The sequence below is a fragment of the Oncorhynchus mykiss genome, chromosome 20 (genome assembly GCF_057628025.1).
Source record: "Oncorhynchus mykiss isolate SJ-2025 chromosome 20, ASM5762802v1, whole genome shotgun sequence".
NCBI lineage: Eukaryota > Metazoa > Chordata > Actinopteri > Salmoniformes > Salmonidae > Oncorhynchus > Oncorhynchus mykiss.
The window spans coordinates 39,649,247-39,675,010 of record NC_143041.1 but is presented as its reverse complement, the minus strand read 5'-3'; the positions used below and the strand labels follow the sequence as shown (position 1 = coordinate 39,675,010).

General features: G+C 43.1%; 1 protein-coding gene across 4 annotated transcripts in view; it reads left to right on the top strand.

Annotated features, from left to right (window-relative positions):
* LOC110499392 (myomesin-2) overlaps positions 1-25,764 on the top strand; it is a 42,782-nt gene that overhangs the window by 15,085 nt on the left and 1,933 nt on the right. For all 4 annotated transcript variants that reach the window (XM_036956247.2, XM_090213060.1, XM_090213059.1 and 1 more), the window contains 21 exons: positions 146-320; positions 1,936-2,057; positions 3,320-3,507; positions 3,877-4,003; positions 4,320-4,501; positions 4,585-4,699; positions 5,524-5,686; positions 6,042-6,148; positions 6,517-6,561; positions 8,671-8,807; positions 9,282-9,426; positions 9,526-9,588; positions 10,328-10,395; positions 10,627-10,740; positions 21,081-21,168; positions 21,277-21,315; positions 21,857-21,962; positions 22,909-23,072; positions 25,000-25,036; positions 25,284-25,306; positions 25,402-25,457. In XM_036956247.2, the coding sequence (XP_036812142.2) occupies positions 146-320; positions 1,936-2,057; positions 3,320-3,507; positions 3,877-4,003; positions 4,320-4,501; positions 4,585-4,699; positions 5,524-5,686; positions 6,042-6,148; positions 6,517-6,561; positions 8,671-8,807; positions 9,282-9,426; positions 9,526-9,588; positions 10,328-10,395; positions 10,627-10,740; positions 21,081-21,168; positions 21,277-21,315; positions 21,857-21,962; positions 22,909-23,072; positions 25,000-25,036; positions 25,284-25,306; positions 25,402-25,457 (2,264 nt within the window). The remainder of the gene's footprint in view (positions 1-145; positions 321-1,935; positions 2,058-3,319; positions 3,508-3,876; positions 4,004-4,319; positions 4,502-4,584; positions 4,700-5,523; positions 5,687-6,041; positions 6,149-6,516; positions 6,562-8,670; positions 8,808-9,281; positions 9,427-9,525; positions 9,589-10,327; positions 10,396-10,626; positions 10,741-21,080; positions 21,169-21,276; positions 21,316-21,856; positions 21,963-22,908; positions 23,073-24,999; positions 25,037-25,283; positions 25,307-25,401; positions 25,458-25,764) is intronic.

Here is a 25,764-nt window from a genome sequence, read left to right as displayed (position 1 = left end):
TACTCTGGAAAAATGTTTAAAAAGTAATTTGCACCCATATATTACAGATTTAGCAAAAAAAATAAATTGTCCTTCACCTAAAGTAAGTTATAGATAGTTGACATTTTTCCTTAGACATTAACCATGCCTTATTAATCTACTGTAGGGGTCCCCTCCGCTCCTGGTCAGGTGGTTGCCACAAGGGAGACTGATACATCTCTTCTTATCCAATGGGCTGAACCCAAGGAGCCTAATAATCTTATTGGCTACTACATCGATGTGTGTGTAAAAGGCTCCAAGGACTGGGGTTCAGCTAACCACAAACCTCACAAGAACAACAAGTATGTATTCTGTCTTGTACAGTGGCTTGCGAAAGTATTCACTCTGCTTGGCATTTTTCCTATTTTGTTACCTTACAACCTGGAATTAAAATTGACTATTTGGGGGTTTGTATCATTTGATGCCGACCACTTTGAAGATGCAAAATATTTTGAAGATGCAAAATATTTTTTATTGTGAAACAAACAAAAAATAAGACAAAAAACAGAAAACTTGAGCATGCATAACTATTCACCCCCCAAAGTCAATACTTTGTAGAGCCACCTTTTGCAGCAATTACAGCTGCAAGTCTCTTGGGGTATGTCTCTATAAGCTTGGCACATCTAGCCACTGGGATTTTTTCCCATTCTTCAAGACAAAACTGCTCCAGCTCTTTCAAGTTGGATGGGTTCCGCTGATGTACAGCAATTTTAAGTCATACCACAGATTCTCAATTTGATTGAGGTATGGGCTTTGACTAGGCCATTCCAAAACATTTAAATGTTCCCCTTAAACCACTCAAGTGTTGCATTAGCAGTATGCTTAGGGTCATTGTCCTGCTGGAAGGTGAACCTCCGTCCCAGTCTCAAATCTTTGGAAGACAAACAGGTTTCCCTCAAGAATTTCCCTGTGTTTAGCGCCATCCATCATTCCTTCAATTCCCAGTCCCTGCCGATGAAAAACATGGATGGGTTTCTCGGGGTGATGAGGGGTTTTGGGTTTGCGCCAGACATAGCGTTTTCCTTGATGGCCAATAAGCTGAATTTTAGTCTCATCGGACCAAAGTACCTTCTTCCATATGTTTGGGGAATCTCCCACATGCCTTTTGGCGAACACCAAACACTAAGTGTTTGCTTATTTTTTTCTTAAAGCAATGGCTTTTTTCTGTCCAGTCTTCCATAAAGCCCAGTTCTGTGGAGTGTACGGCTTAAAGTGGTCCTATGGACAGATACTCCAATCTCTGCTGTGGAGCTTTGCAGCTCCTTCAGGGTTATCATTGGTCTCTTTGTTGCCTCTATGATTAATGCCCTCCTTGCCTGGTCCATGAGTTTTAGTGGGCGACCCTCCCTTGGCACGTTTGTTGTGGTGCCATATTCTTTCATTTTTTTTATAATGGATTTAATGGTGCTCCGTGGGATGTTCAAAGTTTCTGAAGTTTTGGAGTTTCAGATGGTGGTGCCCCTTGCTTAGTGGTGTTGCAGACTCTGGGGCATTTCAGAACAGGTGTATATATACTTAGATCATGTGACACTTAGATTGCACACAGGTGGACTTTATTTAACTAATTATGTGACTTCTGAAGGTAATTGGTTGCACCAGATCTTATTTAGTGGCTTCATAGAAAAGGGGGTGAATACATATGCACGCACCACTCTTCTGTTTTTTATTTTTTCAATTTTTTTTAAACAAGGAATTTTTTAAATTTCACTTCACCAATTTGAACTATTTTGTGTATGTCCATTACATGTAATCCAATTAAAAATCTATTTAAATTACAGGTTGTAATGCAACAAAATAGGAAAAAGGCCAAGGCGGATGAATACTTTTGCAAGGCACTGTACTTATTATTTGAAGTGTGATTTCATTCATCATGTAATGATGTATTGAGATTTTGCTTCATTTGCTATTTTTGATTAGGTTTGTGGTTCAAGGTTTGACCACTGGTGAGACATATGCTTTCCGTGTGCAAGCCATCAATGAGCTGGGTCTTAGTGATGAATCACAGGAGTCCTCCCCCCTCTCTGTCAAAGCTGCACTCAGTGAGTATGGACACACACACACACACACAGCAGACAGAATACACTTGTCATTTGTCGAGATTCCAACCAGGTGGAAAAAGTGCTGCATTCAATATGGCAGTAGCAACAGTAACAAAGAAGAAAATTGCAAATACTAAATTTTAGCGACCCACTGTGCTTAGCTGGAGGCTCTTTTCTCTGTGAATGATCACAGTGAATAAATTGTAGCAATGTTGTCAAGACTTTCTTCAAGGCCGTTGGTAGCTGTCCAGAAGTAAGACACACAAAGGCATCTAACTTTGATGCCTTAAGTCGGCTGAATATCTAATGATTATATCATCACAAGCATCGTATCATTAAATAAATGTCTCCAATAAATGAAGAGGACCGTCATTCTTCCTATTCACACGTTTCAGCAGGACAGCCTGGGAGCCTATTGGATTTGAGCCTGTCATCGTGTACTTTTCTCGATGTCCAAATGATGTGAATAATTTAGGCAATCTGAGTCAAAAACAAACCATTGGTTCGTAGAGTTCCTTTGGGACATTCAACCAACAACTGCAGATTGTTTCATCAAACCATACATTTCTAAACTCATTGACGATACTCCAAGCTATGTGGATTGCAGGGTTTTTTAACAACAATTATCATATTTACAATTAGCAGATGCTCTTATCCAGAGTGACTTATAGGAGCAATTAAGGTTAAGTGCCTTGCTTAAGAGCACACCGACCGATTTTTCACCTAGTTGGCTCTGGGATTTGAACCAGCGACCTTTCGGTTACTGGCCCAACGTGCTGAAACGCTAGGCTACATGCTAGTTGGCGCCATTATGCACTAAAATGAATGTATTATTCATGCTACCGAAAGCCTTAACAACCATAACCATAAACTCTTAGAAAAATAGGTTCTGAAAGGGTTCTGCAGCTTTCCCCAAAGGATAACTCTTTTTGGTTCCAGTTAGAACCCTTTTTGGTTCCAGGTAGAACTCTTTTGTGTTCCAGGTAGAACCCTCTGTGGAAAGGGTTCCACATGGAACCCACAAAGGTTCTACCTGGAACCAAAAAGTTTCTACCTGGAACCAAAAGGGGTTCTTCAAAGAGTTTTTCTATGGGGAGAGCCGAAGAACCCTTTTTGGTTCCAGATAGCACCTTTTTTTCTAAGAGTGTAGAGAACCCTGCTATATATCCAATCCAGGTCATGTGACATGATTAAAACAGGGCCCAAAAAACAGGGCCCTAATCATGATACATGTTTAAGACACTTGTAAACTCTGTGTGCAGCGACTCCCTCTGCTCCATATGACATTGCTCTGCTGGCCTGTGACGGAGAGTCTATGGTTCTGAACTGGAAGCACCCAGTCCACTCCGGTGGCTCTCCGGTGGTTGAATACTACATTGACAAACACAGGCACGGAGAACACACATGGAGAGAGATCAACATCCCACCAATCAAAGAGCGGCTGTTCAAGGTACAAATCTGATCGACCTGAGTCATCTAAAGACATCTGTAATAGTTAGGATTATACACTCTTAGAACAAAAGGTGCTTTCTAGGACCTAAAAGGGTTCTTCGGCTGTCCCCATAGGATAACTCTTTGCAGAACCCTTTTTGGTTCCATGCCCTTTTCAGTTCAATGTAGAACCATTTCCATAGAGGGTTCTACCTGAAACAAAAAAAGGTTTTTACCTGGAACCAAAAAGGGTTTTCCTAATGGGGACAGCCGTAGAACCCTTTAAGGTCCTAGATGTCACCTTTAGTGTAGATAGTGTAGGATCATATGGAATCTATTGCAGTTCAATTAGTTGTAACCATTTTAGTACTTTCCTTCACAACCACAGGTTGAACATCTGAGTGCAGGTGCAGTCTATGAGTTCATGGTTTATGGTGGAAGTCTTGCTGGTCTTGGTGCCCCCTCTGCCCCCAGCAAGGCCTTCCATTGTGATGCCTGGACCATACCCGAGCCAGGTACAGTACCGAAAACCTCTCTAAAACAAGTTTCTATTTTAAAGATGAAGTGTGCATAGTTCAAAGAAGTGAAGATCATTTTACATGCAAATACCGTTGCATAATTAAACCATTAATGCATATCTCATAATTTTTCATGAATTATGGAATAGGTGTATTCAAGCAGAAGCTTATCGCCGGTACCACTTCCAACATCAATCGTTAAAACAGAAGCACATAGACATTACACAGTCTGACGTATGTGCTCTGACTTACGTCTGACATGAAGAACTGCTTGTCTGTCATTTTTGTACATTTACTGCACTCTGAATTTCAGGTCCAGCCTATGACATGACTTTCTGCGAGATCCGTGATGACTCTGTGTTGGTAGAGTGGAAGGCTCCCGTCTACACCGGCGCCAGCCCGATCACAGGCTACTTTGTTGACTTTGCAAAGAAAGGCTCAGATGAATGGCACTGTTCCAACGAGAGCCACGCTGTCAGTCACCGCTACCACAAGGTACAGAGAGTATTCCTAGAATACCTGCGTTATGACAATGTGTCAGCCTATCTGGCACATTTGACAGTCCTCCTCGTTTTCAGGTGACTGGGCTGGAAGTTGGAGTGTCCTATGTGTTCAGAGTGCGCGCGGCGAACGCTGAAGGTGCCGGCAAGCCTTCCTTGGCTTCTAACCCTGTGGTTGCCAAAGCAGTGAAAGGTACTGTTGGACAGACACAAACAGACACAATTCCCTATGCTGCACATCAATGTGGCTTAGAGCAGAGCAGCATTCGTTCAGTGTGTTCCACAGAGAATGTTTATTTGGGTCAGGATTCCCATTAAAATGGGACTTAGATTAGGAGAGTAATACCACAGGGTGTGTAGTACACTAGACAGGGTTATGAGGAGGGGCTTAGGGAGGGGTAGTCTGTGCTTCTGTCGATAAGGAACATTGGGAGGACGTGGGAGTAGAGAAAAATAGATGACTCATATGGAGCTCGGTAGAGATGTTGAAGTGAGAAGGTGCAGACCAGCAGGCGACCTGCAGAGGGCAGTGTTGTATTCTGCAGGGACATCAGCGACTCAAGCACAAGGCTGGTTGAGATCAGAGAAAAGTCATTTTCACAACTCTCTAGGTATTCATTCAACAGAGGATGCAGAACATAAATGCAGAAATAGTCTGTGAACATATAATGAACATACTATCCTACTATGACTGTACCAAAACACACATCTCTAGGATGCTGTACTACCCTACTATGACTGTACCAAAACACATCTCTAGGATGCTGTACTACCCTACTATGACTGTACCAAAACACACATCTCTAGGATGCTGTACTACCCTACTATGACTGTACCAAAACACACATCTCTAGGATGCTGTACTACCCTACTATGACTGTACCAAAACACACATCTCTAGGATGCTGCACTACCCTACTATGACTGTACCAAAACACACATCTCTAGGATGCTGCACTCCCAGATGTTTATTGCTGTTGCCTGTCAACTTCACTCTTTGCTTTGTCACTCCAAAAGGTGCCCAGGAGATGACCTGCACAGTGGACGAGGAGTCAGGTGACCTCATCCTGTCATTTGAAAGTTGTCAAATTACAGAGAGCTCCCACTTTGTGTGGAAGAAATTCTACAAGGAAATCACTGACTTCTCCAAAGGCATTGTCATCAAAACAGAGGGCAATATGTAAGCTATGCACCAAACTTGTCAACAGATCAAATATATTTCAACAAAACAAAACGTTCAAGAATTATTAGTAGTGATTCAGAAGTGTGTAATATACCCACATTGATGTGCTCAGTATCTCCTGGGCTCTACATTATCCAGTGGTGTGCCTTTGTTTATTTCTATATTATCCAATGGTGTGCCTTTGTTTATTTCTATATTATCCAATGGTGTGTCTTTATTTATGTATTTATTTCTACGTTATCCAATGGTGTGTCTTTTATTAATTTATTTCTATATTATCCAATGGTGTATCTTTATTTATTTATTTATTTCTATATTATCTAATGGTGCGTCTTTATTTATTTATTTCTAGCTCTAAGCTTATTTTCAAACACCCAGACCAGGGGGATACGGGTTGCTTCTCCGTTGCTGTAACTAACACTGATGGTGTTTCTGCCAGCCATGAAATCCATGCCGAAGGTAGGCCCTGGCTGGGGGTCGATCATAAACAGGAGGTTACTTATTTATAACCCTCATTCAGGATCATGGTATGAAATAGATTTAGTCCATACATGCATGCATACTGTACTAGTACATCTAAATCAACACAACAGCATGTCGTTATACGGCAGATGTTGGAGTCAGAAACAATAGTGGTGCCTTTCACTGTTTTTCATAAATATGATATGATGCCGTGATACGGGACATGCATGTCTGGTCTTGTGCAGTGCAGACAACTGTTACTGTCGAAATGTATGATGAAGTTCCATGTAAAAAGGAATCGCTGTGGATGATATTGGATCATTACAATGCTGAAATACACTCTCCCTTGTTTACCTCTATTACAGAGCTGGAGAAAATGCTGGCAAAGAGCTATGGTATTCGACACCCAGGTAGGTTTTGTTCTGAATGATTTAATATGGCTTTTCTATTTTCAAAGAGAAAAGGAATGTCCGCTACTCTGGTATGTTCCCATTGTGATTTAATCAGACACACAAAAAAGATCAGAGTTGGATCTTTGTCAGGTCATTTTCTATTTTCACTCTCATAAATAATTGGTTCCCATCAAATAACCATTTGGAATACACAGCTCAGGGTAAAAGGTCAATTTTCGTAGTTTTGTTTTGCTTGTATAATGGGTTTAAACTGTAGGGGCGTGTGTGCTGTTGTAGACTGGTAATGCGGGTTCATGTAAACCACATACAGTGCCTTGCGAAAGTATTCGGCCCCCTTGAACTTTGAGACCTTTTGCCACATTTCAGGCTTCAAACATAAAGATATAAAACTGTATTTTTTGTGAAGAATCAACAACAAGTGGGACACAATCATGAAGTGGAACGACATTTATTGGATATTTCAAACTTTTTTAACAAATCAAAAACTGAAAAATTGGGCGTGCAAAATTATTCAGCCCCTTTTACTTTCAGTGCAGCAAACTCTCTCCAGAAGTTCAGTGAGGATCTCTGAATGATCCAATGTTGACCTAAATGACTAATGATGATAAATACAATCCACCTGTGTGTAATCAAGTCTCCGTATAAATGCACCTGCACTGTGATAGTCTCAGAGGTCCGTTAAAAGCGGAGAGAGCATCATGAAGAACAAGGAACACACCAGGCAGGTCCGAGATACTGTTGTGAAGAAGTTTAAAGCCGGATTTGGATACAAAAAGATTTCCCAAGCTTTAAACATCCCAAGGAGCACTGTGCAAGCGATAATATTGAAATGGAAGGAGTATCAGACCACTGCAAATCTACCAAGACCTGGCCGTCCCTCTAAACTTTCAGCTCATACAAGGAGAAGACTGATCAGAGATGCAGCCAAGAGGCCCATGATCACTCTGGATGAACTGCAGAGATCTACAGCTGAGGTGGGAGACTCTGTCCATAGGACAACAATCAGTCGTATATTGCACAAATCTGGCCTTTATGGAAGAGTGGCAAGAAGAAAGCCATTTCTTAAAGATATCCATAAAAAGTGTTGTTTAAAGTTTGCCACAAGCCACCTGGGAGACACACCAAACATGTGGAAGAAGGTGCTCTGGTCAGATGAAACCAAAATTGAACTGTTTGGCAACAATGCAAAACGTTATGTTTGGCGTAAAAGCAACACAGCTCATCACCCTGAACACACCATCCCCACTGTCAAACATGGTGGTGGCAGCATCATGGTTTGGGCCTGCTTTTCTTCAGCAGGGACAGGGAAGATGGTTAAAATTGATGGGAAGATGGATGGAGCCAAATACAGGACCATTCTGGAAGAAAACCTGATGCAGTCTGCAAAAGACCTGAGACTGGGACGGAGATTTGTCTTCCAACAAGACAATGATCCAAAACATAAAGCAAAATCTACAATGGAATGGTTCAAAAATAAACATATCCAGGTGTTAGAATGGCCAAGTCAAAGTCCAGACCTGAATCCAATCGAGAATCTGTGGAAAGAACTGAAAACTGCTGTTCACAAATGCTCTCCATCCAACCTCACTGAGCTCGAGCTGTTTTGCAAGGAGGAATGGGAAAACATTTCAGTCTCTCGATGTGCAAAACTGATAGAGACATACCCCAAGCGACTTACAGCTGTAATCGCAGCAAAAGGTGGCGCTACAAAGTATTAACTTAAGGGGGCTGAATAATTTTGCGCGTTTTTGATTTGTTAAAAAAGTTTGAAATATCCAATAAATGTCGTTCCACTTCATGATTGTGTCCCACTTGTTGTTGATTCTTCACAAAAAAATACAGTTTTATATCTTTATGTTTGAAGCCTGAAATGTGGCAAAAGCTCGCAAAGTTCAAGGGGGCCGAATACTTTCACTGTAGTTCCATGTAAACCACACAACTGCTAATCCCAGAAAATAGTTTTTGTCAGCCCTCACTCCATCAACGTTTTTAGCATGTGGTTCATCACAGCTTATTCTTATGCTTTGAGAAGGGAAATGTCTTCCTTTGAACAAAACCTACCTCTATTTGCGTCACCTTCTTCCATTATTGTTTCTGCTTCCACAGTGATCCCTCTAAAGACTCAGCTGGCCTACAAGATTCTGGAGCGCGGCCGCATGCGCTTCTGGCTGCAGGCTGAGCACATCTCCTCTGCTGTCACCTATAAGTTCTTAGCTAACAACAATGAACTCTCACCGACTAATGTAAGACTCTCCTCCTTATTCCTGTCAACTCTAAACCGACATACTGTCTTTGTCCGCAATGGTGCCCTATTCCCGACATAGTGCACTTTTGACCCCCATTCCTTATTTAGTGCACATCTTTAGACACCTTTTTGGCATACAGTGCACAACTCCTGACTAGAGGTTCTAGGAGGCTGACCCTATGGGTCTCTGGTCAAAAGTAGTGCACTATACAGGAAATAGGGTGTAGTTTCAGACACAACACTGTCATTGAACTCACAATGGACTTGCACAGACAACTTTTTTTTCTCTTTGTACTATTAATTCTACTCTATCATCACTATGTCATGGCATGAATAGACTTTTATAGCCAAGACTAGAGTGGATTACACAACATATCCACATTATTGGATTCGCCCATTACGATTCCTCAACATTCACTTAATATGAGTCCTCTCATGTAAACTTTCTTGGTGTCTTCTTCTGTGTTCTCAGCCAAATCATGCGAGTCATGACGTTGAGGCTGGCATCATTGAGTTTGTGCTGGATCATTTCACAGAGGATAGTGAGGGCACCTTTACTGTTCAGATCGAGGATGGCAAAGCCAGAGGACAGTCCTCTCTGGTGCTTGTCGGAGCTGGTGAGAGCCTGTCTGCTGTGGGGGTTGTGCTCTAATCCAGGGTTGGGCTCCATGAGAGATCCAGGACTTATCCCCTGTATCACTTTGTTTGGGTTGTAGATTTCAAGGCAGCTCTCGCTGACGCAGAACACCAAAGGAGCGAGTACGTCAGAGTGAAAGACGGTAACAGTGTTTCAAAATATGTAGTCTTCTAGTCTTTGGGAAATTCATTATGCAGTCCTCTAGTCTTTGGGAAATTCATTATGCATTCCTCTAGTCTTTGGGAAATTCATTATGCAGTCCTCTAGTCTTTGGGAAATGCATTATGCAGTCCTCTAGTGTTTGGGAAATTCATTATGCAGTCCTCTAGTGTTTGGGAAATGTATTATGTAGTCCTCTAGTGTTTGGGAAATTCATTATGCAGTCCTCTAGTCTTTGGGAAATTCATTATGCAGTCCTCTAGTCTTTGGGAAATGCATTATGCAGTCCTCTAGTGTTTGGGAAATTCATTATGCAGTCCTCTAGTGTTTGGGAAATAATTATGCAGTCCTCTAGTGTTTGGGAAATCATTATGCAGTCCTCTAGTGTTTGGGAAATCATTATGCAGTCCTCTAGTGTTTGGGAAATTAATTTGAGTAATATTTAAATTAGGTATGAATTTCAAATACTAAGATGATGAATTGATATCATAATGTTTTTTTCCTTCAAAATGGTTGACATTATTTATGGCAGCCACACACTGTTATCACACCTGCAAATCCATAAGCCACCCATTGTTACAAGGATATTACAAAGACACAAGGGTGTTATTAGCAAAACAATTGATGAAATCTGACCTTCATATGCCCGCTCTTCACCCTCCCTCCCTCTATCCCCCCCTCTCTCCCTCCCACCCTTTCTGTCTCTCTTGCCCTCTTTCCAGGCCCCCACTTCAGTGAGTTTTTGTCAGTCCATGTCGGGGATGACTGCTCTGTGGCACTCATCTGCAAGGTAATTAAACATTCACCGAAAGTACAATTAGATTAAGCCAAGAGATTAAATGGAAATGATGGCATGAGTTATCGCTACTGCCAATCTAAACGACAAACACAGTCAGCATGATTCACCTCAGTCGTTGTTCTCCTGCGTTGACAGATGGTGTTGTTGTAATGCAGGCATGCGTCTTTGTTTGGGCTGGTTCACCTACCTGTGGGGTATGGGTTCTGTTGTTTCATAATGCAGGTGGATAATCTGAAGAAGGAAACTGCGCTGCACTGGTTTAAGGATGGCGTTGAGATTACCCCTGAAGGGCCAGTCAATCTGGCATCTGGAACCTGCAAGCTTCCTATTTCCCTGGTAATTGTATCACACAGACACACACCTTCTAATTAAGTGATAATGCCCGATAAGCCAGTGTTTGCAGGATATATTGGCACGGGTGTTGTCAAGCCCGAGACGAAGTCGAACTGTGCCAATATATCCTCCAAACACCGGCTTCAAGGACATGTTCACTTTTATACAAGAGGTTACCAACATATTAAAATAATGATTGACATATTTTCATTAAAAAAAATAAGTTTTTTAGATTAATTTATTAATACTATTTCATCCTTCCACAAGATATAGTCCCAACACAAATCTAGGGTTGCTACCCAAGCCTGCTGGTTGTTCATTTTATTGATTCGGTTGCCATAGACGCGACCCAGTCATTCAGTCTTTTTGTTCTGTATCTATGGACGCGACCCAGTCATTCAGTCTTTTTGTTCTGTATCTATGGACGCGACCCAGACGTTCGTTCTAAATTTTCCATTGCCGTACTGCTTGCTAGCTAGCCAACTACAACTAACTTAGAATCACGTCAAACGTTAAAAAAAAAAGAATAACAAAAGTAGCTGCATTTGTCTAAGCTGTTTTCTAGTGACATTTATTTGGATACATACATAACAATGAGCTATTGAGGAGCGGTTTTGCCTGGCGTAGAACATGTAATATCTCTTCAGGACGCTGTTGTTCAGAGAAGCTAGCCAACAACACGGCTAACACAATCACTTCAAATTGAAGCTGGAAAGACTGCAAACTAGCTGCACTTTGTTTTGTTTGACCTTTTTTCAAATGACATTTCTTTGTACAGTGTCTTTGGAAAGAACTCAAACCCCTTGACTTTTCCACATTTTGGTAAGTTACAGCTTTACCCCATAATGATAAAGCAAATACAGGTTTTTAGACATTTTTACAAATTTATAAAAAATGAAAAACAGCAATACCTTATTTACTTAAGTATTCAGACCCTTTGCCATGAGACTCGAAATTCAGCTCAGGTGCATCCTGTTTCAGTTGGTCATCCTTGAGATGTTTCTTCAATTCGAAGGAATTGTCTGTAGAGCTCTGAGAGCTTCTGCAGCATTGAAGGTCCCATCATTGAAGGTCCCATCATTCTTAAATAGAATACATTTGGAACCACCAAGATTCTCCCTAGAGCTGGCCACCCGGGCAAACTGAGCAATCGGGGGAGAAGGGTCTTGGTCAGGAAGGTGACCAAGAACCAGATGGTCACTCTGACAGAGCTGCAGAGTTCCTCCGTGGAGATAGGAGAACCTTCCAGAAGGACATCCATCTCTGCAGCACAAAAATCAGGCCTTTATGGTAGAGTGGCCAGACGGAAGCCACTCCTCAGTAAAAGGCACATGACAGCCCGCTTGGAGTTTGCCAAAGGGCATCTAAAGACTCTCAGGCCATTAGAAACAAGATTCTCTGGTCTGATGAAACCAAGAGAGATCCTAGATGAAATCCTGCACCAGAACGCTCAGGACATCAGACAGGTTCACCTTCCAACAGGACAACGACCCTAAGCACAGCCAAGACAACGCAGGACCGACTTTGGTACAAGTCTCTGAATGTCCTTTAGTGGCCCAGCCAGTGCCCGGACTTGAACCCGATCTATCATCTCTGGAAAGACCTGAAAATAGGTGGTCAGTGACGCTTCCCATCCAACCTGACAGAGCTTGAGAGGATCTGCAGAGAAGAATGAGAGAAACTCCCCAAATACAGGTGTGCGAAGTTTGTAGCATCATACCCAAGAAGACTCGATGCTGTAATCGCTACCAAAGGTGCTTCAACAAAGTACTGAGTATTCCATCGATCCATGTTTAAAACATACAATATACTTGCACTGAAGCTCCTCAACAACTGCATCACATTAGTCATCTAACAGACTCACATCCAGAGCGACACACAAAAGCAACCAGGGCCATCCTCCCCTCAGCAGCCACCCTGGTTGCTTCTGTGTGTCGCTCTGGGTGGGAGTTGGTTAGATGATTAATGTGATGTAGCTGTTGAGCGGCTTCACTGCAAGTATACGGTATGTTTTAAACATAAAAAAATATATACTGTATATATTTGCATTTTAACGTCATAGATTTAGCCCGTGGTAATTTATGGAATAGACACCTGCTGGAATGCGCTTTTAACCAATCAGCATTCAGGATTAGACTCACCTGTTGTATAAAGATTGAACAAAAGACTGGTAACTGCCAAAATAAAGGAAACATCAACATAAAGTGTATTAATAGGGTGTTGGGCTCTCACGAGCCACCAGAGCCGCCAGAACAGCTTCAATGCGCTTTGGAATATATTCTACAAGTGTCTGGAACTCTATTCGAGGGATGTGACACCATTCTGTACAGCCACTGCAGACATCAGATTGACCATGCAGAGCTTTTAAGCATGATGGGATGTTTTAATTGCTTAACTACCTCAGGAACCACACCTGTGTGGAAGCACCTGCTTTCAACATACTTTGCATCCCTCATTTACTCAAGTGCTTCCATTATTTTACCTGTACATATAATAGCAGGTGTTACTGTATGTGGACAATAGGCAGAAGCACAATTAAATTTCTTGGAAACCCAGTAGTTTGGATAGTAGTCTACAGTAAAAGGACCTTGCAGCCTGGTAAACCGGGTTAGGCACATTCATCCTATGACTTCATTGCTGGAAATCTCAAGGCAGTCATTGAGAACAGAATTGTTGTTGAGTACATTTCTGAGCAGTCCTGTGACTTTCCATATCATCTAGACATGATCAGGACGAGCCAAAGTTAGTCATACTAATACTCTAATACTGTATTACCCTTGTTTGTGTTGTTGGAGGGTTCTATCCGCCTACACAGTCATGCTGTCAGTTCACAGGATGTTGGTTTTATCCGCCTACTTTATACCACAGGATGTTGGTTTTTGGTGGCACTTTAGTTGGGGGGGACATGCTCATGGTATTGGCTGGGGCGGTATGAGTGGAATGGTATCAAGTAAATCAAACACATGGTTTGATGCCATTCCATTCGCGCCGTTCCAGACATTATTATGAGCCATTTTGCCCTCAGCAGCCTCCACTGTTTCACACAAAAAGACAAGAGACAAACAGCCAGCAAAACATGCGTGATGTAATGTGATGTAATGTAATGTAAGGGAAGTAAGAGGTGCAGTCGAGGTGAATTTTGACTTGAGGTCCTAGGGGCACCAGTCATTTATAGGAAACAAGAGGAATAACCCTGAGGGGAAGAAGATGAGCAGCTCGATCCTCAGTAAAGCTCCACTGTCATAGAAAGCAGTCACTTCCAATTATGTCATTATAAATATTCACACCCTGCAATCGTACTCTGTCCTCACAAAGCTATGAGATGGAAGAGGTTACTCTGAGCCTGTTTGACATTGGCCACATGTAAATGCCAGAAGTGGTGAGAAAAATTAAATGAAATTGAGACAATAGCTAGGTTTGCATCCAATTGGCAATAGATTTTCATGCGAATATTTCAACAAAAAAAAATTCAAAAATGTTTTTCACCAGTGGTGTGTTTCCACCAAACTGACTCGTTGCAGATAAAAGTCAGCTTAAATTGTGACGTACCAAATACAAATGTAAAGTTCAATGTGTTTCCATCGTATTTACAACTCTAGCGATAGTTTTGCAAATGTGTCTACTCTGGTCTTGGCATGTGCACACTAGCCAACAGCTTGTAGATGCAGTGCGGGTAGGCTGTGCGGGTAGGCTAGTCAACATGTTGAGATTATTATGGATAATAGCGAGAATATTTTTATCTATCAAATGGCAGTCACGCATCGATACCATCTCATCAGAATAAGACCCTTGGTATTTATTAGAAAGGAGCATCACGCTCATCACTGTGCACTTTCATCACCCTGTGAAGTTCATCATAACTTATTTCATCTGTAGCCTAATAAACTGCATGGTTTCCCCAGTTGTAGTGGGAGAAGTAGACTACATACCATATCATCGCGGAATGATACTTCGATATGATGGTTATTATATCAATATTTGCGCATAAAGGCCTTCCACTGCCATTTCGTGCGTGATACATTTTATCAGCAGAAAAAGAAAGCACCAATGTTTGTCATGTATTGTCATGTTGTGTCTTGTTTCTGTCCTTTCCCTTCACCCTGTCTCCCTCTGCTGGTCGTTACTAGGTTACCGTTTCTTCCCCTCTTTCCCCCAGCTGTTCCTTGTCTTCTCTGACTACCTCATTCACCCCTTTTCCCACCTGTTCCCTTTTTCCCTCTGATTAGGTCCTCTATATCTCTCTCTGTTCCTGCTCCTGTCTTTGTCGGATTCTTGTTTGTGTTGTTCATGCCTGAACCAGACTATCGTCATGTTTGCTGCAACCTTGTCCTGTCCTGTCGGAACCTGCCGGTCCATCTGAGCCTACGTTTTGTTTTGTTATTAAAGAAGCTCTGTTTACGTTAATTCGCTTTTGGGTCCTCATTCACGCACCGTAACAGAAGAATCCGACCAAGAATGGACCCAGCGACTTCGGATCCTCTCCACTCAGCCGTCGAGATCCAGGGAGCGATGCTAGGCAGACACGAGCAGGAATTGTCTGCTGCTCGACATGCCGTTGAGACCCTGGCCACCCAAGTCTCCAACCTCACAGAACAGGTTCACCATCTCCGCCTCGATCCACCGGCCACTTCCAGGGCTTTCGAATCTCCGGAGCCCAGAATCAATAACCCGCCGTGTTACTCTGGGGAGCCCACTGAATGCCGCTCGTTCCTCACCCAGTGTGATATTGTGTTTTCTCTCCAGCCCAACACTTACTCCAGGAGCACTGCTCGTGTCGCCTACGTCATATCTCTCCTTATTGGACGGGCTCGTGAGTGGGGCACGGCAATCTGGGAGGCAAGGGCTGAGTGTACTAACCAGTATCAGGACTTTAAGGAGGAGATGATACGGGTTTTTGATCGATCTGTTTTTGGGGAGGAGGCTTCCAGGGCCCTGTCTTCCCTATGTCAAGGTAATCGATCCATAACAGACTACTCTATTGAGTTTCGCACTCTTGCTGCCTCCAGTGGCTGGAACGAGCCGGCTTTGCTCGCTCGTTTTCTGGAGGGTCTCCGCGCAGAGGTAAAGGATGAGATTCTCTCCCGGGAGGTTCCTTCCAGCGTGGATTCCTTGATTGAACTCGCTATTCGCATTGAGCGACGGGTTGATCTTCGTCACCGAGCTCGTGGAAAGGAGCTCGCGTTCTCCGTTGCCCCCCTCTCCGCATCACTACCATCTTCCTCTGCCGGCTCGGGTGCTGAGCCTATGCAGCTGGGAGGTATCCGCATCTCGACTAAGGAGAGGGAACGGAGAATCACCAACCGCCTCTGTCTCTATTGCGGTTCTGCTGGTCATTTTGTCACTTCATGTCCAGTAAAAGCCAGAGCTCATCAGTAAGCGGAGGGCTACTGGTGAGCGCTACTACTCCTGTCTCTCCTTCAAGATCCTGCACTACCTTGTCGGTCCATCTACGCTGGACCGGTTCGTCAGCTTCCTGCAGTGCCTTAATAGACTCTGGGGCGGAGGGCTGTTTTATGGACGAGACCTGGGCTCGGGAACATGACATTCCTCTCAGACAGTTAAGGGAGTCCACGGCCTTGTTCGCCCTGGATGGTAGTCCTCTCCCCAGGATTCAGCGTGAGACGCTACCTTTAACCCTCACTGTTTCTGGTAATCATAGCGAAACCATTTCTTTTTTAATTTTTCGTTCACCTTTTACACCTGTTGTTTTGGGCCATCCCTGGCTAGTTTGTCATAATCCTTCCATTAATTGGTCTAGTAATTCTATCCTCTCCTGGAACGTCTCTTGTCATGTGAAATGTTTAATGTCTGCTATCCCTCCTGTTTCCTCTGTCTCTTCTTCACAGGAGGAGCCTGGTGATTTGACAGGGGTGCCGGAGGAATATCACGATCTGCGCACGGTGTTCAGTCGGTCCAGGGCCACCTCTCTTCCTCCACACCGGTCGTATGATTGTAGTATTGATCTCCTTCCGGGAACCACTCCCCCCCGGGGTAGACTATACTCTCTGTCGGCTCCCGAACGTAAGGCTCTCGAAGATTATTTGTCTGTAGCTCTTGCCGCCGGTACCATAGTCCCCTCCTCCTCTCCCGCCGGAGCGGGGTTTTTTTTTGTTAAGAAGAAGGACGGGTCCCTGCGCCCCTGCATAGATTATCGAGGGCTGAATGACATAACAGTGAAGAATCGTTATCCGCTTCCTCTTATGTCTTCAGCCTTCGAGATCCTGCAGGGAGCCAGGTTTTTCACTAAGTTGGACCTTCGTAACGCTTACCATCTCGTGCGCATCAGGGAGGGGGACGAGTGGAAGACGGCGTTTAACACTCCGTTAGGGCACTTTGAATACCGGGTTCTTCCTTTCGGCCTCGCTAACGCTCCAGCTGTCTTTCAGGCATTAGTCAATGATGTCCTGAGAGACATGCTGAACATCTTTGTTTTCGTTTACCTTGACGATATCCTGATTTTTTCACCGTCACTCCAGATTCATGTTCAGCACGTTCGACGTGTCCTCCAGCGCCTTTTAGAGAATTGTCTTTTTGTGAAGGCTGAGAAGTGCTCTTTTCATGCCTCCTCCGTCACATTTCTCGGTTCTGTTATTTCCGCTGAAGGCATTAAGATGGATCCCGCTAAGGTCCAAGCTGTCATTGATTGGCCCGTCCCTAGGTCACGCGTCGAGCTGCAGCGCTTTCTCGGCTTCGCGAACTTCTATCGTCGTTTCATCCGTAATTTCGGTCAGGTGGCAGCCCCTCTCACAGCCCTTACTTCTGTCAAGACGTGCTTTAAGTGGTCCGTTTCCGCCCAGGGAGCTTTTGATCTCCTCAAGAATCGTTTTACATCCGCACCTATCCTTGTTACACCTGACGTCACTAGACAGTTCGTTGTCGAGGTTGACGCGTCAGAGGTGGGCGTGGGAGCCATTCTTTCTCAGCGCTCCCTCTCTGACGACAAGGTCCACCCTTGCGCGTATTTTTCTCATCGCCTGTCGCCGTCGGAACGTAACTATGATGTGGGAAACCGCGAACTGCTCGCCATCCGCTTAGCCCTAGGCGAATGGCGACAGTGGTTGGAGGGGGCGACCGTTCCTTTTGTCGTTTGGACTGACCATAGGAACCTTGAGTACATCCGTTCTGCCAAACGACTTAATGCGCGTCAGGCGCGCTGGGCGCTGTTTTTCGCTCGTTTCGAGTTCGTGATTTCTTATCGTCCGGGCTCTAAGAACACCAAGCCTGATGCTTTATCTCGTCTCTTCAGTTCTTCAGTAGCCTCCACTGACCCCGAGGGGATTCTCCCTGAGGGGCGTGTTGTCGGGTTGACTGTCTGGGGAATTGAGAGGCAGGTAAAGCAAGCACTCACTCAAACTCCGTCGCCGCGCGCTTGTCCTAGGACCCTTCTTTTCGTTCCCGTTCCTACTCGTCTGGCCGTTCTTCAGTGGGCTCACTCTGCCAAGTTAGCCGGCCACCCTGGCGTTCGGGGTACGCTTGCTTCCATTCGCCAGCGTTTTTGGTGGCCCACCCGGGAGCATGACACGCGTCGCTTCGTGGCTGCTTGTTCGGTCTGCGCGCAGACTAAGTCCGGTAACTCCCCTCCTGCCGGCCGTCTCAGGCCGCTTCCTATTCCCTCTCGACCGTGGTCTCACATCGCCTTAGATTTTGTCACCGGACTGCCTTCGTCAGCGGGGAAGACTGTTATTCTTACGGTTGTCGACAGGTTCTCTAAGGCGGCTCATTTTATTCCCCTTGCTAAGCTTCCTTCTGCTAAAGAGACGGCACAAATCATCATCGAGAATGTTTTCAGAATTCATGGCCTTCCGTCAGACGTCGTTTCGGACAGAGGTCCGCAATTCACGTCTCAATTTTGGAGGGAGTTTTGCCGTTTGATTGGGGCTTCCGTCAGTCTCTCTTCCGGCTTTCACCCCCAGTCTAACGGTCAAGCAGAACGGGCCAATCAGACTATTGGTCGCATCTTACGCAGTCTTTCTTTTCGCAACCCTGCGTCTTGGTCAGAACAGCTCCCCTGGGCAGAATACGCCCACAACTCGCTTCCTTCGTCTGCGACCGGGCTATCTCCTTTTCAGAGTAGCCTCGGGTACCAGCCTCCGCTGTTCTCATCTCAGTTCGCCGAGTCCAGCGTCCCCTCCGCTCAGGCTTTTGTCCAACGTTGCGAGCGCACCTGGAAGAGGGTCAGGTCTGCACTTTGCCGTTATAGGGCGCAGACTGTGAGGGCTGCTAATAAGCGTAGAACTAAGAGTCCTAGATATTGTCGCGGTCAGAGAGTTTGGCTCTCCACTCAGAACCTTCCCCTTAAGACCGCTTCTCGCAAGTTGACCCCGCGGTTCATTGGTCCGTTCCGTATTTCTCAGATTATTAATCCTGTCGCAGTTCGACTTCTTCTTCCGCGATATCTTCGTCGCGTCCACCCGCTCTTCCATGTCTCCTGTATCAAGCCCGTTCTTCGCGCCCCCGCTCGTCTTCCCCCCCCCCCCATCCTTGTCGAGGGCGCACCCATCTACAGGGTCCGTAGGATTTTGGACATGCGTCCTCGGGGCCGTGGTCGTCAGTACCTAGTAGATTGGGAGGGGTACGGTCCTGAGGAGAGGAGTTGGGTTCCCTCTCGGGACGTGCTGGACCGTGCGCTGATCGATGATTTCCTCCGTTGCCGCCAGGTTTCCTCCTCGAGTGCGCCAGGAGGCGCTCGGTGAGTGGGGGGGTACTGTCATGTATTGTCATGTTGTGTCTTGTTTCTGTCCTTTCTCTTCACCCTGTCTCCCTCTGCTGGTCGTTACTAGGTTACCGTTTCTTCCCCTCTTTCCCCCAGCTGTTCCTTGTCTTCTCTGACTACCTCATTCACCCCTTTTCCCACCTGTTCCCTTTTTCCCTCTGATTAGGTCCTCTATATCTCTCTCTGTTCCTGCTCCTGTCTTTGTCGGATTCTTGTTTGTGTTGTTCATGCCTGAACCAGACTATCGTCATGTTTGCTGCAACCTTGTCCTGTCCTGTCGGAACCTGCCGGTCCATCTGAGCCTACGTTTTGTTTTGTTATTAAAGAAGCTCTGTTTACGTTAATTCGCTTTTGGGTCCTCATTCACGCACCGTAACAATGTTGAACTAACAAATGATCTGTCAGCATTTATAAAATTGTACTGAAACTTCCTGTTTCCATCACAGCTGTTTTTACAAAATATGGTTTGACTTTACTCATGTAAAAATTGTGGATGGAAATGTGGTTAGAGACAGTGTATGAACCGGAATTGACTAAAGCAAAACAATTCTAATCTCAATGTAAGGATGTTAATCATGCTTACATGGTCAATGCTACTATTACAGAGGGTAGGCCTATCTATTGCATTCCAATTTGAGGCCTATCTACTGCATTCTAATTTGAGGCCTATCTACTGCATTCCAATTTGAGGCCTTTCTACTGCATTCCAATTTGAGGCCTTTCTACTGCATTCCAATTTGAGGCCTATCTACTGCATTCTAATTTGAGACATATCTACTGACACATATCTACTAATTTGAGACATATCTACTGAGACATATCTACTAATTTGAGACATATCTACTGAGACATATCTACTAATTTGAGACATATCTACTGAGACATATCTACTAATTTGAGATATATCTATTATAATTTGAGACATATCTATTCTAATTTGAGACATATCTACTATAATTTGAGGCCTATCTACTGCATTCTAACTTGAGACATATCTACTGAGACATATCTACTAATTTGAGACATATCTACTGAGACATATCTACTAATTTGAGACATATCTACTGAGACATATCTACTAATTTGAGACATATCTACTGAGACATATCTACTAATTTGAGACATATCTACTGAGACATATCTACTAATTTGAGACATATCTACTGAGACATATCTATACTAATTTGAGACATATCTACTGAGACATATCTATACTAATTTGAGACATATCTACTGAGACATATCTATACTAATTTGAGACATATCTACTAATTTGAGACATATCTACTCATTTGAGACATATCTACTAATTTGAGACATATCTACTGAGACATATCTACTAATTTGAGACATATCTACTGAGACATATCTACTAATTTGATACATATCTACTGAGACATATCTATACTAATTTGAGACATATCTACTGAGACATATCTATACTAATTTGAGACATATCTACTAATTTGAGACATATCTACTAATCTGAGACATATCTACTGAGACATATCTATACTAATTTGAGACATATCTACTAATTTGAGACATATCTACTGAGACATATCTATACTAATTTGAGACATATCTATTCTAATTTGATTCCTGAAATGTTTTTTTTTATCCGACCTAGTTCTCCAAGGCTTCCACTGGCATTTACAAAGCTACCATCAGTGACGACAGAGGAAAGCATCAGTCCCAAATTGAAATATCTGGCCATGGTAAATACTATTATCATTATAAATGATACCATGTTGTATGTGAAATATATTGTCTTACTGTGAACATACTTTGAATGTAATTTTGTTCTATCAACATCTCTCTTACAGCTTTTGATGAAATTATCAACAAGCTTTCTAAACTTGCTGGTAGGTACAAATATCTTCAAGTTTAGCTTGCTTGATTGCCACTTCCCTTTTTTAGTATACTTAGCATATCTTAGCATGCTTTAACATACTTTAGCATACTTTTAAAAACGTATTTCAGTTTATTCTACTCATTATTCAACCAGGGCAATAAATCAGTTGGACTTGATTGTTAGATTACAGATAATGTGTTCCTCACACAGTTCTGTGGTTTTTCTCAGTGCAGCTAAATCAGTGCAGCAAAACTAATGATGCGGATTACACAGCCAGTGGGCATATCAAGGGTCTTGTTACTCTACCCTCATGAACTGGGCTGAAGTAACAAATCTGTACCTGTCGTCCTAGCCTGAAATCTTATCCCCATTACAGCATTTGTTGTGCTGATTTCCAATTCCCTGCACTCGCCAACCAATTAGTAAACCACAGCAAGTCACCAAGTTGTGTCTATCTAAGAAGATATATTATTAATTTAAGAGACGTATAGAACATATATGTCAGCATATGTACACTAAAGGACGCTTGGGTTTTCCTTTTCGCTCACCAGGATCCTCTGCAACTGAGTTGGCAATTCACTGCACAGCAACAGGCATTCAGCTCCAATGCCACATGAAATACTACACAGAGGAGATGAAAATCCATTGGCTGCACGTGTAAGCATATGCTAAGTATTTAAATATGGGGGGGTGGGGGTCTTTTCTTTTCTTAAATTATGCAGAGAATGCGAAATTATGGAAATGTTCATGTAAATAGAATCCACACAAGGTTTTATCCCAAGGCGTAACATGAGCCAGGCATGTAAACATGATTTGAGATTTTGTCAAAAATTGTGACTCTTTAGTAAAAATGTACAACAACAGTGACACCAGAGCCTTTCTTCACACACAAACAATACAAAACAAATATAAACTCTCACTAATGCTCTGTCCTAAGGAAATATTTAGTAGGCCTACCTAGCAGCATAGCTACAGGATAATAAAAAAAACACTTGTGGGAAGTCATCGGTTACAGCAGCTTGTGTAAGGCAAGCCAGTTTCAGCTAAACCATGCGTGGGTCTTCTCATCCCTGTATGAACGTTTTGAAGTAGCTGCTTCGGGTTTTTCTTTCTTCTGGCGTGCATGGCATAGACAAGGGGAGCATGTTTCACAGCACGGCAACAATTTCACACGCAATGACTGAACAAAGCTCACCATTTCCCATGATTCCTCACAAATTTGAGCTTGGCAAATTTCAGGTCCTCCCTGCCTGCCAAGAGGGCCATGGCACATAAATAACATAATGATGATGCTCAAATGGTCCAGAAAGGCAACTGCAGCTGGTCATTATTTGATAAACTACTAGAAAATGACACTTATTATGAGAGAAATTAGGAAATTCTACCATTATCATTAAAATCAATCACAATTTCATGTTATGTTTGTATGATCCTAATTAGGTCCTCATTGAGCTACCTGTGAATTAGTTTATACAATTTTTCATTGACTGCTCTTTAGGGGCCTACTCAATCCAACACAATGGATACCTTCAATAGCAGTGTTTTTTCAATCCCAAAACAATAATTATTATGCTCCATCTGTTCCTCCTCTTTACCATTCCAGGGAAAGGAAACTCTCTCACTCTGAGAAGGTGCGTATTGGAGGTACCCCAGCCATGGCCACTATGGAGATCATTGAACCCACAGACAAGGATAAGGGTCTTTACCACATCCAGATAATAGATACGGATAAGACCTATACTCGCACCATCGACCTCTCTGGAAACGGTAAGCCAGATCATATAGACAGTATATATGCCGTCGTACTTGTTCTTTAACAACCCACTTCTCCTTCCGTCTTGCAAATAGCATAACACATGAACGCAGTGATATTAGCACATTCAGCATGTATGAACCTCAAGAACAATACCAGGATAATGGTAATCTGTAAATGATACACCTGATCAATGGAGTTCACCATTTTAGATATTCACATTCATTCGTATGCATTGGATTCCCAGCCCAGTCTTCATTAGTGTGTGTACCTAACATCTAAATGTTGAAAAGAACGGAGGTTGTATATCATTACCATTTTTTCTGGCAGTATATCAATGAGGTGGAGTCTTCAGCTGGACCACAGTAATGAGAACACTGCGCATTTTTATCAAAATGACCAACTACTAAAAACTGTTGTAGTTTTTATCATACCACATACCAACTATTGGCCCCTCTACTGTAGTCCTGCCACGGTAACCCATGCCGTGTCCAGTTTCACACTGATTTCTACATTTATAATACAAAGAAAAGGGCATCTCTGCAGCTGGGTACACAGAAGCATGCAGCATATTTAGGCTAATCCGGTGGATGAAATAACAGGAACAACAATATCAAAGGTGCAATCCTGGCTCAGACTTCAGTTAGTCAACAGACTGTTTGATGACAAACATAATCAAGGGCTGGTCCCTGACAGGTCATGCGATGTGTGGGCTGGAAACAGTAATGAGTGAGCGAGGATGAGCTATTTCAGGCAAAACACAACAACATTACAATAGTGAGGTACGATATGTTTCAGTGTGTGCAAATGAGGTAAGATTAGGGAGGTAAGGCAATAAAAAGGCCATAGTGGCGAAATAATTACAATTTAGCATTAACACTGGAGTGATAGATGTGCAGAAGATGAATGTGCAAGTAGAGATACTGGGGTACAAAGGAGCAAAAAATAAATAACAATATGAGGATGAGGTAGTTTGGTGGGCTATTTACAGATGGGCTATGTACAGGTGCAATGAGCTGCTCTGACAGCTGATGCTTAAAGTTAGTGAGGGAGATATGAGTCTCCAGCTTCAGTGATTTTTGCAATTCGTTCCAGTCATTGGCAGCAGAGAACTGGAAGGAAAGGCAGCCAAAGGAGGAATTGACTTTGTGGGTGACCAGTGAAATATACCTGCTGGAGCGCATGCTACGGGTGGGTGCTGCTATGGTGACCAGTGAGCTGAGATAAGGCGGGGCTTTACCTAGCAAAGACTTATAGATGACCTGGAGCCAGTGGGTTTGGCAATGAATATGAAGCGAGGACCAGCCAATGAGAGCATACAGGTCACAGTGGTGGGTAGTATATAGGGCTTTGGTGACAAAACGGATGGCACTGTGATAGACTGCATCCAATTTGTTGAGTAGAGTGTTGGAGGCTATTTTGTAAATGACATTGCCGAAGTCATGGATCGGTAAGATAATCCGTTTTAGGAAGGGATGTTTGGCAGCATGAGTGAAGGATGCTTTGTTGCGAAATAGGAAGCCGATTCTAATGTGAGTTCACAGTCTAACCAGACACCTAGGTATTTGTAGTTGCCCACATATTCTAAGTCAAAACCGTCCAGAAGTAGTGATGCTGGACGGGCGGACAGGTGCGGGCAGCGATCGGTTGAAGAGCATGCACTTAGTTTTACTTGTATTTAATAGCAGTTGTAGGCCACGGAGGGAGAGTTGTATGGCATTGAAGCTCGTCTGGATGTTAGTTAACACAGTGTCCAAAGAAGGTCCAGAACTATTGGCAATGTCGATGAATACGGCTGCACAGTATTGCACAGCTAATGGCTGTGTCCAGGCACTCCGCGTTGCATCGTGCATATTAACTATAATAAATAATAAATAATGTAATTGGAGATGTTTAATAATTACATGCATGAAAAGCCAATCTTTTCTTTCTTTTTCACAGCCTACGATAAAGCCTTTGCGGAATTCACAACTCTCAAGTAAGATAATCACGTCATAATTCTGTTCAGTGTATTCATTTCCGTGTTGTTTCATGCACATGTATGCAGGTCAATAATACTATATACATTTAATCTTCATTTCAGCTAAAACATAGCTTGAATTTCTATATAGTGTTAATGTATTGTGGTAATGCAGAGCATGTGTATGGAGTTACAGTCTTGGGGTGAAATATACAAAGCCTCACTGTGCTAATGAACTCACTGCCATTTCCCCCTTGTTTTCCAGAGAGGAAGCATTTGCTGAAGCCAGTGAGTACATTCTCTTGTCATAATGCTAGATTGTGGCTCTGTGGGAATTTTCTGATTCGGACAATATTGTTATTATATAATATCCTCATTTTTAGAACGTGGCAAAGTGCTGGGCGGTCTCCCTGATGTTGTTACCATAATGGAGAAGAAGGTAATTGACATTTTATTTTGCAATTGAATACAATGATGGGAATATATTTAACACTAGAACAGGTCACCAGACATGGTTTAACACATTGCGAAGGTCAGTGTCAACTATCATAACCAGATGGATGCAGCTGATGTCCCCTGTAACCTACTGTTGCATTATACACAGCACCAGTGATGGGAAAAGTTCCCAATTGTCATACTTGAGTCAATGTAAGCAAAATACTACTTGAGAAAAGTAAAAAAGTTTTGGGTTTAAATGTAATTACTAAAATATACTTAAGTATCATAAGTAAAAGTTTAAATAATTT